The sequence below is a fragment of the Melitaea cinxia genome, chromosome 15, assembly GCF_905220565.1.
Source record: "Melitaea cinxia chromosome 15, ilMelCinx1.1, whole genome shotgun sequence".
NCBI lineage: Eukaryota > Metazoa > Arthropoda > Insecta > Lepidoptera > Nymphalidae > Melitaea > Melitaea cinxia.
In genome coordinates this window covers 1,524,987-1,540,065 of record NC_059408.1, presented here as the reverse complement: position 1 = coordinate 1,540,065, position 15,079 = coordinate 1,524,987, and the positions used below count along the sequence as shown (strand labels likewise).

Below are 15,079 nucleotides of genomic sequence, written 5' to 3'. Positions count from 1 at the left end.
TAAAGTGAGATTATTTATACGTACATTATAATAAAAATTATATTTAAGCCACTGAAGAGCAGGTACCGAATAACAGTGAAAATGTTTCAGAACTTGTAATTGGTAAATCTTTTCATCATACTTAAAATTAAATGGAAAAAAAATTGCACGCTGTATAAAGACCAGTGGCTAAGGCTCATTGATATATAAACAGGGTAAAAATGCAATTTAGCTGTATTGTAGTTGGGTAAACAAATTGCTATCTTTAGGTAAAGGTAAAAGGTACATATATTTATCGGTATCTGCTTGAGGCATCACAGTTTTAAAATATAGTTGTAGTGTATAACTATTTAGTAAAAGTTTAGCGTGGACTGATATAAACGTGTGCGAAGTTACATCAGCACCTTGACAAGGACACTCTTTCCTTAGTCCCCGAAATCCTCAAATTTCATCAATCGGAGGGTAGCGGTGATTACAACGTCCTCGCTGTTGCACTTAATTCCCTTACGAGGCCCTAAACGTTCACTTTTTCTGACGTTATTTTGCCCCCTCTAAGGTCGAAGGCGAGGGCTCACTTAGCCCACCCATAGTTGTGCCACTTTTAGTTTCACCACAGTTTCGTCTTAGAAGATGTAATAAATGTGGTAATGGTTTTAGTATACTGTATTTTTTTTATCAATCAGTTAAGTTATTGCTATATCTGTAAATCTGATGTGAGACTATCATATAGGTATTTCAGTTAGAATATATATAGATACATAAAAACACGCTAAGCTTTTTATTTATAATGTAATAAATGTCGAGCATATTAATTATTGTTTTATTTTTTTCCTCAAAAATTAAAAAGAAAATCTTAATATAAATTACGATTACGAGTTAAGTCCAGTGGAGTGAACAAAGTCTAAAAGTCTAAGAGTCTGGGTAGATTAAACTTGGATTTAAACCTTTAACATTCAAGTGATAAATTGTTTAGAGGTTCATTTTGTATTCAGAGGTTAGGAAAACTTTCTGGAAAATATACTTTAGTCGAACATGAAGTATCGTGGTAGATGAAGTTAAAAATTTTTTTCTTTAACAAATGATGGTAGTGCTTATAGTGATTCGACTATGCCTGTCAACAACTTGAATTATACAACAATTATTATTACAAAATTGAGTATATCTCTTATATACGTAATACACAGAGAACCTAAAGTTTTTGCATACATAATAAGGGGCGATTTTATATTGAGAGAAAACAAAAAATGTATAATAAATTTATTTATTACAATAATTACATAATTATACACTTATAATTTATTTATTTACGAACTATGAACATATTAATATACAATATTTATTTTTAACCACACTACTCATTGTCATTAGAATTTGAAAACAATATTGAAAATATTAAGCAACCAAGATAATGTCGACACCTGATATAAAGGATATTGTATCTCATTTTGTTGTTTCCAGGAGAGCGTTTTACAATTTTGTTGCATTTAAAAAGAGGCCAAGTTATGTTAAATAAAGCCGCACCCCTAATGAAGTATATTCTTCTACTATTAGTTTATTTCATTACGGATATATATTATTGCTTTCGTAACCGAAATTACAATGTTTTTTTTTAGCAAAAATCTGAATTATCTTGAATTAGAACGATTTTTTGTTCATATAAAAATCGTTCTAGTGGTCGTATAAATACGGTTCCCAGATTGATAGATATCTTTTTTCCCCTCAGTATTTTCATGGTATAGTTAGAAAACACTTACAGTTTCATTAGTTACAATGTTCTGTATACCAGGTGTCGATGGAGGCTCTGTAGATTTTACATATGAACACATAGTAAGTACATATAATTTTATTTTTAAACTTGAATATCATTTCTATCTACCTTTTGTCTCAATTAATCCAAAATAAGTAAAAAAGACAAATTTATTTTTATAATTTAAAAATAAAATTACAAAATTTTTGCATAAAATATTTGTGTTGTTTGGTAAACTTAAGCAACCGTATGGTCCCTTAAAAATTACGATTGTGAATAACACATTGTATAAAAATCTAGGCTCCGAGGTCCTTTAAAAAATGTAATTTATTGATTTCAAATAAGCTAATTTTATTCCAGACTCAGATCATCTAGAATTAATGTAAATGTGTATTAAATTTGTATTTTAGTCGCCATTTTTGGTTTATCAATTCAAAAAATTTGATATGGACTAGAAATAAAACAACAGAAAATAAACATCTTATGAACTTACTAACATTCCGTACATCAATTAAATTAAAATCGATTGGAATAATTGAATAGTTCCAAGCGAATTATATTAATTCTTTACGCCATTAATCTTATTTATAATCAATTACAGCTGGCAACACTACGTCAAGTTCTCTTCTGGTTCGATGACGTTGTCCTCTTCAACTTTCTCACCCAATCTCATTAGTTTTATTTTATATTCGTTTATTTTTACATCCTGTTGAAAATATATTGGTTATGTTAGAGAGTACACACACTGCTGTATTGTATTTGTCATCCTAATGGGGTTTATCGAGTAAATAAATAGAATTATTTTTTTACTTATCAATAAATAAATAAAAAATCGGGTATACTTTAGACCACACGACTGAAGTAAAACTTCTGCACAATAGGCCAACACAATCTTTAGATATACGAAACGTAACTGGCTATGAGAGAAAGAAAATGAGTGCTCACACCTCTCTTGCTTCGTACGCCTCGCCCGATCACACTTTTCGTAACGCTCTCATCACGCATTCACCAGCTTACTTCCCAAGTCAAGCTTGCGTAAAAAAGTTCTACGTTAAAAGAGAAGTAGAGAGCGTAAAAGTACAAGTATTTTGTCAGAGATAGATAGTTTTGATATTTTTGTATATTTAATCTATGAAATTATCCAATGTTAGTTTCAAGTAATTGTACTGTTTGCAAAAGCGTATTCTAATAACTACGACAGAACGGATAAATTTGTCCACCAGTCTGTAAGGGGTTTAAAACCGAGCTGAAACTACTTTTTTTTAAGTATAGATTGTGCTTGGGTAATTTATATATTTGGGAATATATATTTATTATATAGAATATAATTTGGGAATAAATTCTGGTAAATGGATATCTATAAACAAACTGAAGCAAAAATGCAGATTTAACTTATACAGAAGAATTGGATCTTTTATAAAAGGAGAGGCTATTGTCCAACAGTGGGATGTCGCTAGATTGTAAACAGGCAAGACCAATAAATATTGGGATAAGTTATCATCCCTACCACGTTACAGCAGCCATGTTCGGTGTTTTTTTTTAAATATATATATATCTAGGTCGGCAACATACATACGGCACACCTGATGGTAAGCGATTACCGTATCTTATAGACAGCTACAACACTAGAAACATCGCAAGCGCGTTGCCGACCCTCCCCCATTCTCCCCAGGAGCTCTGGTCACTTTACTCACCACCAGGAACACAATACTGCCTGAAAACAGTATTATTTAGCTGTGATCTTCTGTAAGGTCGAGGTATTACCCCAGACAGACTGCTCCATTTTTTGAGTAGGATATTCCCTGTTGTGTCCTACCCCAGTTTTTACTCATATCAATAACAAGCGACCCGCCCCGGCTTCGCACGGATGCAATGCTGATACTAAATATACTACAGAATGTCTTTATTTATAGTGTGAAGCTAGCTTATGAAATGGTTATTAACATAATAACAACAACATTAAAATATGCGTCGTTAGATTACACGTTATTATAGAATGCGTTGAAGAAATAAAGGTTCACTGCTCGTTCCCCGTAGGTGATAGCGTGATAATTTGTAGCCTATATGTTGACCCGACTTCTTAATAATATTCGTGCCAAATTTGAAGTAAATCCATGCAGTACTTTTTGAGTTTATCCCGGACATACATACAGACAAACAGACAAAAATTCTAAAAACTATATTTTTGCTTCAGTATTAATAGTAGATCACACCCACGTTTTCTTTAAAAAAATATACAATACAGTTTTGATTTTCCTACCATTTTATTATATGTATAGATAATGAAAATTCGCTCACTCACCTGATCAGCCAGCAACTCCAACAAATCGTCTTGATCCTTTCTAAGTTTCTCCAAGTCATCATTAGCTTTCCTTTGACTTTCTTTAGCCATATTTAATTCTGAACTTAATCTTGTAATCTCATCTGCTAATTGTTGTATCCTAGCCTCATATTCCGCTGTTTTTTCTGATTGAACATTTGGTTGTGAGGTTGGAATTGAACTGGCTGAAACCTGGGCCTTTAGGAGTGTGTTCTCGTCTTTCAGTAGAGAGTTGGCTGAGAGCGAATCGTTCAATGCACTCTGGAAAAGTGATTTGGAAGTGTATTTCACATGTTATATAAGTTTTTCATTTTGTAACTGATAAAGAATGGAACAATTTGTAAACACACAGGAAGATTGACTCAACTGTCATTGTATTTGCGGCATATAATAGTTCAGATCAAAACAAATATTGGCTACCAAACTAATACCCGCCAATAATGGGTTATTTATCCCAAACTCTGGATTAGAGCAGATTATAAAACATGTAAAGTATACAGGAGGGCACAGAATATTCCGTCAGACACGTGTGGATGTCCAGTTAGCATGGTTTCAGGGCAATCGCCTGCTGCACGCGCAGCAGGCCGCTGCGCCGCGCCGCACGCACCTGCAGCGCGGCGGCCTGCTGCGCGTGCAGCAGGCCGCTGCGCCGCGCCGCACGCACCTGCAGCGCGGCGGCCTGCTGCGCGTGCAGCAGGCCGCTGCGCCGCGCCGCACGCACCTGCAGCGCGGCGGCCTGCTGCGCGTGCAGCAGGCCGCTGCGCCGCGCCGCACGCACCTGCAGCGCGGCGGCCTGCTGCGCGTGCAGCAGGCCGCTGCGCCGCGCCGCACGCACCTGCAGCGCGGCGGCCTGCTGCGCGTGCAGCAGGCCGCTGCGCCGCGCCGCACGCACCTGCAGCGCGGCGGCCTGCTGCGCGTGCAGCAGGCCGCTGCGCCGCGCCGCACGCACCTGCAGCGCGGCGGCCTGCTGCGCGTGCAGCAGGCCGCTGCGCCGCGCCGCACGCACCTGCAGCGCGGCGGCCTGCTGCGCGTGCAGCAGGCCGCTGCGCCGCGCCGCACGCACCTGCAGCGCGGCGGCCTGCTGCGCGTGCAGCAGGCCGCTGCGCCGCGCCGCACGCACCTGCAGCGCGGCGGCCTGCTGCGCGTGCAGCAGGCCGCTGCGCCGCGCCGCACGCACCTGCAGCGCGGCGGCCTGCTGCGCGTGCAGCAGGCCGCTGCGCCGCGCCGCACGCACCTGCAGCGCGGCGGCCTGCTGCGCGTGCAGCAGGCCGCTGCGCCGCGCCGCACGCACCTGCAGCGCGGCGGCCTGCTGCGCGTGCAGCAGGCCGCTGCGCCGCGCCGCACGCACCTGCAGCGCGGCGGCCTGCTGCGCGTGCAGCAGGCCGCTGCGCCGCGCCGCACGCACCTGCAGCGCGGCGGCCTGCTGCGCGTGCAGCAGGCCGCTGCGCCGCGCCGCACGCACCTGCAGCGCGGCGGCCTGCGCGGCGAGCCCCTCCAGCTGCTGCAGCAGCTCGCTGAGGCGCGCGTCCTGCAGGCGGATCACCCGCTTGTACTGCTGCAGGTCGTCCGCCGGCCGCTCGTCCGCGCCGTTCTGTTGCCGGACCGCCAGGCTCTGGACGAGGACGGCTGGAACGATACATCAGGGTCACACACGTAAAAGAAAGTAAAAATTATAATCTATAATGTAACTTTGAACTCTGAACAACTCGTGGCAAACTAATGAAAAGTAAAAATTGTAGAATTCTTGGGAGGAAAATCGCTTCTCCTTAATACAGATAGCTCAGCTAGCTAGCTAGGAGAAGTAGAGATCATAATAGTATTGCTTTCAAATTACACCTAGAAACTGATTGTTCCTTTTTTGTCACTTGTTACTTGAATATATTGTGTAAGTACGGAAATAAATATATAAATATATATGGACTAAATTAAACAATGTGTTCATTGAGAGTTCTCTCTAAAAGGAATCAATAACTGGAGAGTTTTTGTAATAGCCAGCAAAGAATTTACGGCTCTTCTAATGTTACATGTATTCAAGCTGTGATTAGAACTGATCAGGAGAATATAATGGTACTAAGAATATAATGAAATTAAGATTAACGAGCCCACTTCTTCTAGGAAGTCTCTCTCGAGACTTTATGTTATATTATTTTTTATTTTTTCAATGTACAGAAGATAATTTCAGCATTTGAAATTATATTTGTCTTTGGAGTTGTATCAGCTCAACATAGCCAAACTGATTTTATAAAAACAGTTTCAAGATTCTAACAATACACAAAATTAACACAGAAAGTATTAACGTATTCAGTAGATCATACCTTCCAAACTCTTAAATAGCTTGCAGAACTCGTAATCGATGAGCACTTCGGCCGGCGAGTTGACCCTCAACTGAGGGTGTTTGGCCGCCTTATTGTACAGTTCGTGTCTCGACACTTCGCTGAGCTTCGCCGTGAACGTTTCCATGCCTATCCGCTTTACGAGCAACTGTCGGAGAGAATCCTTCGAATAGTTCTGCACTGAGTCGTCGTTGAAGTGTATACAGATCGCCAGTAGGAAGGCCGATAGACCTGGAAATTATAATATTCAGATTAGTTTCAGAAAAAAAAAAAAAAACGAGCGTGTTTTAGATCATATGACTGAAGTAAAGCTTCTTTAACTCCATCTAACTTATATCTCTCTCTCATTTTTCGTTCCTCTCGCCCGATAACACTTTTCGTAACGCTCTCGTTACGCATTCACCAGCTCACTCTCCAAATCAAGCGTCCGTAAAGAAGTTTTACTTAAAAGCCACTGAGTAAATGGTAACTAAGAAAAACATCATTGCTTTAATCGACCGAATACCTCGAGACTATTTTTAAATATAACTGCTAATAAGTTTCTTCGTTTCTGATTAGTGCCTGGCGTTAGAGGATACGGCTCAAGTAAGTTTAACTGAAATAGGGCACAGCAGGAAATTTCCTGCTCAAAATATGGAGCACCCTGATTGGGGTATACTTTACAGAAGATCACAGCTAAATAATATTGCTTTCAAGCAGTGTTATGTTCCTGTTGATGATTAAGCTGACCAGAGCTCCTGGAGGGAGTCGGGGATGGGGTCGGCAGCGCGCTTGCGATGCTGCTGGTGTTGCAGGCGTCTATAAGCTACGGTAAGCCACCAGGTGAGCAGTTCGCCTGCTCGCCGAGCTAGTTGGGAGTAAGGAGTTGGAAGTAAGGAGTGATGCAGCAGCGGCAGCGCACCCTGCAGCAGGCAGTCGTTGTCGTCGGTCTCGCCGGCGCCGGTGAGCCCCACGAGGCCGGCCACGGCGCCCGGCGCGCGCAGGAAGGCGCCCACCGCCGGCCCGCAGTGCGCCGTCCACGCCGACAGCAGCATCAGCAGCGCCACCTGCGGCCCGCCATTCTAACCATCCGGCGTCTAGACTTTCTGGCCTCGACGTTGTTTTCGACAGCTTGCATCGTGCATGTCTTTAGATTCATCATTACAGCCTATACCGTCCACTGCTGGACATAGGCCTCCACAAGTTTACGCCAAAAATAACGTGAATTCATGTGTTTTGCCCATAGTCACCACGCTGGGCAGGCGGGTTGGTGACCGACCGTGCATGTCTTTAGATTATTTTTTTTTTTATTGCTAATTATTTCACAGATTATTGAGTCATTGATATTGTATTAATAGGGGATTGAACAAATTTTCAGGAAGCGTTTCAAATTAATCTTTATGGACACTTATTTCGATAAAAAATAGAATTTTATTTATAGCCTTTTAGACACTCAAAATCATGTTTTAAAAGCCATTCCACAATTTTTCGCTCTGCAAGTTTAGGTAAATTTGGTCGCATCTTTGTGCTACTTAGTAAAGTGTGACAATCAAAAAAACCATATTGATCTTTTTCTAATGTATAATAAAAATTAATAATTAATAACTATGGTATAAAATATTTTTTACATAATTAATTTGTTAAAAATTTCAATTTCAACAAATGTTGTATAACAACAGTCAATTTTAAAATAAAAATAAAAAATCAATTTTATGAAACAATTTTTTTTAATTGATTTTGTTTTTTGAGTTTACGAATGAATCTAATAGGTATATACGATATATATAAAATAGCATTTTATTATGGCCCAAAAAATCTGAGTGTGAATGTGAGTTGCATAGTTTTGTTTTAATTTTTTTATAAACTCAATATGATACCGACAAACATATTAATTAACAAATAACAAGACAAACAGATTTAAATGCCTATTTTGTATTGATAATGTGAGAAAAAAAAGTAAATTATATATTTGTTTACATAAATTATCATTATATTATTTTACAGTAATTTTCGCATATTTTTTTATTTTTATTTAAGTATCAAATGCGGTTTATTACACTATAACAACAAGCGCTTTGTTCCTAAATGATGTGGGTTTACTTAGGTAAAGACAGTTCCTTAAAATTTCTTTGTTTCCTAAGAAAAATATCGCTTTTAAATGGTACTTAATTGGAAAATATTTGTAAATTTAAAATTTTATTACGGATTAATGGAGATCTAATTGGAAAAAATCTGCATTATGTATCAACAAAAACATATTCCACATATTACCATATTTTTTATACAGTTTTACGTTAGAGGTTATAGAAAAATAGGACATCAAATTATGTATACAATGTGCTGTGAGGCTACAGAACCAAAGAATATAGCCACCCCCTCTCTTCCCGTGGGTGTCATAAGAGGCGACTAAGGGATAACAAGGTTCCACTACCACTTTGGAACTTAAGAAGCCGACCGATGGCGGGATAACCATCTAACCGCTGGCTTTGAAACACACAGGCCGAAGACGGGCAGCAGCGTCTTCGGTGCGACAAAGCCAGCCCTGCGGTCACCAACCCGCCTGCTCAGCGTGGTGACTATGAGCAACACACATGAGTTCACACATTTTTGGCGCGAACTTGTGGAGGCCTATGTCCAGCAACTGCAATAGACTGGAATGATGATTATACATTTCAACCTTTTACACAGAGGGCTGATGAAAAGGTTAATAATTTTGTACACACGATATAAATCATAATTCTGATCCATCATCTTACTACAACAAAGGTTGCTCTATTATATTTCAAAAATATAAATTACATTATTGCATCCAACACTGAGATTAACGACCTTAACTGTACATAGATTATTAACAATGTTTGGATGTGTTTGTTGTACTTTGTATGTTTGTGTCGTTTTAGGTTACGGGCTAACTATTAAATACCTACTATTACTGCGACCTTCAATAGTATTTTGATGCCGCATTCTCAACCGCACCGATTAATCTCCTTCGTGTCTTCTCCATTCTACGTGACATTGACGAAATGATCTGTGCTAGTCTAACGACTAGATTAACGACGTCCAAATATTACAATTTCGCGTATTGTTACCGATTTTTGTGAAATGGCTCTTAATATTGTTTGTTTAAAAATCCCGCCAAAACGCCACGTTATGTCATCTGAGAGCCCATCACGTCATTTGTGGTAATAAAAAAGGGCGCGTTCCACCTAAGGCCCAAGACGCCATCGATCACAACCGCTGAAATTGCCGTTCCACTAACGTAAAAAATGCCGCGGATGTTGTGGGCGAATTTTATAAGTAGAACGCATATTTAGGCGCTGTCAAGAGTCATGTGTCACCTGTATGCTCGCAATATGGCGGCATGGTGAAAACATGATGCGGGCGTTGCGGACGCTTAGTGGAACGTGGCCAATGCAACCCACAAATGGCGTCACACACTGTAGTTAGTGTTTCAGTACAGATTAAAAATATTGAATTATTATTCGATAAATAATCGTAAAACAGTATATTTATTTTATTTAAGTACATTATATATTTTAATCTGATTACTGTCCGATACCCTATATACCCTAATTTAATTTTTAATTTTTATCAAATCAAATAATTATATTTCCCTTTAAAAATGTATATCAATTTATCTAATTATATAATTCAGGTTTTCCCATTTTTTTTATATATTTACCGTTTGATTATTGCATTTGATGATTACCTTTAAAAAGAAATACAATTAAACTTGTTTAATCTTTTATGTAAAATATTTATTTTTGTGTTATTGTTGTAATTTCTGTTGGTAATCCTAAAAAAAATAAAAAATAAAGGAGAAAGTTGGAATCGTCGATGGACGTCCCGTTATTGACAATTGAAATGTTACTACTGTCGCTTTGTCTCTAGTTATGTTTCAATTCGTTAAATTCCCGTTGAACCTCTGTCAATAACCGTGTGTAAAAGTCTAATGAGCGACGATGAAATCGTGAAAAAAGAAGTTAAAAATTTATAAAATCATTATAATTTTCATTTAGATAATAGACATGGACAGGTCAAATCTATCTTTATACGTTTTCTAATTAATACGAAATGATACAATTCAGCTTGTTACACCCCACTGCTAGGCATAAGCCTCTTTCTTCATATAGAAGGATTCTAAAATATAACTATACTATTTAACTCATTCACAACGACTAACCTTCGACTGTAACTTGGTGGTCTGCTGCAAAAGCAGCGTGCACTGATGCAGCAACGACACCGGGGTGCTTCCTATGTTAGTGGCCAGCAACACTCGTAATAGCTGTTCCTTTTGTGCCGGATTATCTATGAGGGCGTGCATGAGGGCCACCGCTGAGAACCAATTTGATAGAAGATCGGGCGAGAACAGACCTCCGCAAAGGATCTGGCCACTCGTCAGACTAGACACGTCCGTGGACGACGGTAAGAGGGTCTGCACTAGGTTTGCTTGACTAACTTCATTACGGTAAAGGTAGCATTGGAAGCAGTAAAGAACGGCGCACCTATAAAGAAAACAACATATAATGAAGATAGTACAGGATTAAATACAAAATCAACCGATCAAGATGTGACAAAGTCGAGTCTTCGAGTGTTCGAGTCAATAGAAAGTTGATATTGGAACCGTTTGTTACATGAACTGAGTTGAATTCTCACCTAAGAGAAAAAGGTTGCTTCTCATTGACCATAGACATGAGAAGCACGATGATAGCCGGACGCGGCGGATACGAAGGAGCAATAACTGTCCCAATAAACTGCTGATTAGTCGCGTCTCCCCGGACGACTTCACCTACAGTATTTATAGTTTCCGTCAAAATATCGGCTGGGACTCCGCTCGCCATTAGAATATTACATAGCGCGTTTAGCACACCAACATTGTTCATGATCTTCTGGCAGTTCGATACGATTTGCGCGGAGTTACTCGGTGACACTAACGTTCTGACAAGTTGGAGCATACAGTGCACGTTGGAAACCTTTTGCGGCGACCAGCCGGCCTCCTCGGCGTTGTCCGGAATTGTAAACATTGGCAGCATCTTCTGTATGTAGCTACCTTCTTTGAAAAAGTTAATATTGCTACTGTTATTCTTCAGCAGATTCAACATCAGCAGGAGGCAGTCTTCGACAATGATTCCGCCGTCCGAGTAACCCTCGCTGCTTACTATTTCGAACAACCTGTCAAATGCGTTTTCGAAGGCCACGATTTTCTGTATATTGGCATTTCCCTTCGTCAATTTAATTAATAAAAGTAACGTTTCGTTCCTTATCACTTCTCTGCTATCAGATAAGAGATCCATCATTTTAGATACTCCCATTGGTTTGTCGAGAATAATTTCTTGTATATCCTTTGTTCTATTTGTTAATAGGGATATTAAAAGCTGTACAGTCGAGAGCCGGACTCTGAAGTCATATTCGTCTAAAAGGTCTAAGAGTAGCTGTATGTTGTGCGGATCCTTTATGAACATTTCTGTGAATTGATCGCCAATGTTCATTGGTATGTGGGGTTTGTCTTCTTCTTCTTCAAATTGTGACGGTGATACAATATTGTTAAGAGTATCGAGTGCATAGTTTACTGTCTCATTATCAGCTCTGTCGAGTTCTAAAATCTAGAAAAATTAAAAAGGCATATTAGTGGGTAGACATAGATATAGATTGAACAAGACCACGAAAATAATGCATACAAAAAATAAACGAAAAAACATCTAATTTAAAAATAGAAACATTATATTTAGTATTTATATTGAACAAATATTGGTCAAATTTAATAATAAATATCTTATAATTAAATTTCTATGCTACACTTGTTTTATTGTTATAGGTCTACTAGCTACTCCTCGTCCGTGTTATATAGTAACATGAAAAAATCCCAATTTTGAAACATTCTTCGTTAGTGCTCCGCTCCTATTGATCTTAGCGTAATGATATATAGCCTATAGCCTTCCTCGATAAATGGGCTATCTAACACTGAAAGAATTTTTCCAATCGGACCAGTAGTTCCTGAGATTAGCGAGTTCAAACAAACAAACTTTTCAGCTTTATAATATTAGTATAGATTTTTATACTTATCAATATTTTTAACCCTAGTATTAAGAACTGCATGCATCATTCCTAGTCAAACTACAAGATAAAGCATAATTAATAATTACTTATTATTAGACAATTGTACGAAATTTATTAAGATTATAGATACTAGAAAATACTTTATTAGCAAACCGCTTTGAAATGAATTGTATCAAATATTTATATTAATATAGGTAATGTAGTCCTAATGTACAAGGGCAGTCTTATTAACCGACTTCCAAAAAAGGAGGAGGTTTTCAATTCGACTGTATTTTTTTTTTTTATGTATGTTACATCAGAACTTTTGACTGGGTGGAGCGATTTCGACAAATTTTCTTTTAATCGAAAGGTGGTGTGTGCCAATTGGTCCCATTTAAATTTATTTGAGGTCTAACAACTACTTTTCGAGCTATATCTAATAATGCGTTTTTACTTGACGCTTTTTTCGTCGACCTACGTAGTATTATACCGCATAACTTTCTACTGGATGTACCGATTTTGATAATTCTTTTTTTGTTGAAAAGGAGATATCCCAAGTTTAGTACCATGATAAGGAAACCAGGATCTGATGATGGGATCCCAGAGAAATTGATGGAAATTCTTGAAAATCCGCAATAACTTTTTACTGGGTGTACCGATTTTGATAATTCTTTTTTTGTTGGAAAGAAGATATCCTTAGTTTAGTACCATGATAAGGAAACCAAGATCTGATGATGGGATCCCAGAGAAATCGAGGGAACTTCTTGAAAATCCGCAAAACCTTTTTACTGGGTGTACCGATTTTAATAATTTTTAATTTAATCGAAAGCTGATGTTTGTCATGTGGTCACATATAAATTTTATTGAGATCTGATAACTACTTTTTGAGTAATCTTTGATAACGCGTAGTTATTTGACTTTTTTCGTCGATCTTACGTTGTATTACTCGTCGATGTAATTGTGTGAAGTCGGTTTTTTTTTTCGTTTGCAAGCACACAACACAATTATTTTTAAGTAGTGATCTCTTCCAAACCTTTAAGGAAAATATTGAAAGTATCTATAAAAATCAATATTATATAAAAAAAAAATTGTTTAAAACTACTTAACTCATATAATTTGGCAAATTCTATGCAATACCTGTCTCAATGTGTCCATACCCTGAGCACCAACTTCCAGCCTGTACTTCCTTGACATAGCCTTCAAAGCTCTGCAAGCATCTCTTCTATCTTCCAACAAAGTGGAGTTACTTGCACGTTCAACTAGTCTTTCCACCTGTTCAGAAAAATAAAAATAATATAAACTATATCTATTATACTACTAGCAGTTGGCTACAATGTCGCCCGCGTAGTATATAATAATATTTATACAGAGTGTCTAAATTAGCATATAACCATTATAATACAATAATATAATTATATTGGTAGTTGTTAAAAAATAAAAGTTCCTGCAATTATCATTAAAAACGATTGATTACTGCATATAAAAATAAATGAAACTAAAACAGAATCTTTGCATACAATTTTTTAATATTATCAAAGCTTATTATTAAGACTAAGCTGCAACATTTTTCTTCCAATAGAAAAGGTACGAGATATTGGCCAGAACAACAATTGGTGTTTCATTAAAAACAAGCTGTCTAGTTAAAAAAATCTTCTTCTTTAAAGACTATGGCTCCATCAGCTTTTCGCCGATGATTTTGCCAATGACAAGTGGATTAAAGTCCGGAGACAGGGTTAGATTTTGACAGTACAACAGTGGGTTAAGCTGCTTTAGCTGTGGTTACTTAAAATATTTGAAATGATTATTTTATTTTTTGGTAAATTATAGTTTTATATCATTGATTTTCATAAACTTAGCTAAGACAAAAAAATATATATATTTTTGTTATTAGCTTGGCCCAAATAAACTTTTCATTTTTATATTAAAATATATTATTTTTAAGTCATGAACATGCAGAGATTTATATAATATGCACAAAAAAAACATGATACCAAAAATTATTGTTATGAACAAGATAATGTTCATTTAAAAAAATATAATAAAATAATGCAATTTTATTATTTGTTACTTTGTTATGTAATACATTACTTTATGAAATCTGTGTCTTAATGATATATATTTATTAAAGATTTAATTGAGTAATAATTTAAGCAAATTGATCAATGCAGTGAAACTAGTACAATGCAATCATAGTTAAGCTTACATATGTGATAAGGCACATGTTTTAAATAGCAAATGTTTCTTTTAAACACAGTAAATATTTATAAATAAAATTGGTAAGTTTACTATAGATCATTTACATATGATTAACATTCAATCACTCCATCAAAACAACTTTTATCTTAGATTAGCATACTATTAACAGAATGTCACAGACAAATACCATCAACACCCACGCCTAAAAATCTTCAAACCCATGCACTGGTACGTTTATAAATAGGCCAATTAATTCTTTATTCTGAAAATATATGAAACCGTCACCGTTTCAGCGACCGACGGCTGTTGTCCAGGTTCCGGTGCTCCGAGAACGGTTTTCAGTCCGCTTTTCAAGAAATCCATTTTGGTAGTGTTCGTATAACTTTTACAGAGCACTCAATAATGTTATTGTGAGAAAATCATAGCTTTTAATCGAAAAAATTACAACAATATTTGATACGAAGACACGTCAGGTAATCACTAACTTTG

General features: G+C 37.5%; 1 protein-coding gene across 1 annotated transcript; it reads right to left on the bottom strand.

Moving 5' to 3' along the window:
• Positions 1–785: 785 nt before the first annotated feature.
• On the bottom strand, positions 786–15,079 carry LOC123660252 (general vesicular transport factor p115). Its single transcript, XM_045595348.1, has 9 exons — positions 14,876–15,079; positions 13,532–13,666; positions 11,015–11,961; positions 10,542–10,863; positions 7,281–7,425; positions 6,362–6,610; positions 5,509–5,672; positions 4,029–4,307; positions 786–2,432 (listed from the first exon to the last, which is right to left on the bottom strand). Exons 1-9 carry the CDS (start codon positions 14,951–14,953, stop codon positions 2,337–2,339), a joined length of 2,415 nt encoding a protein of 804 aa, XP_045451304.1. The 5' UTR covers positions 14,954–15,079; the 3' UTR covers positions 786–2,336.

What these genes read in the sequence shown, in the direction of transcription:
- LOC123660252 (XM_045595348.1), bottom strand. Translation starts at nt 14,953, where the DNA reads ATGGATTTCTTGAAAAGCGGACTGAAAACCGTTCTCGGAGCACCGGAA. An exon ending in GCTATTTAAGAGTTTGGAAG is followed by an intron (nt 5,673 to 6,361) that starts GTATGATCTACT and finishes GTATCGTTCCAG; the next exon opens with CCGTCCTCGTCCAGAGCCTG. An exon ending in CGCAGGCCGCCGCGCTGCAG is followed by an intron (nt 4,308 to 5,508) that starts GTGCGTGCGGCG and finishes TCACTTTTCCAG; the next exon opens with AGTGCATTGAACGATTCGCT.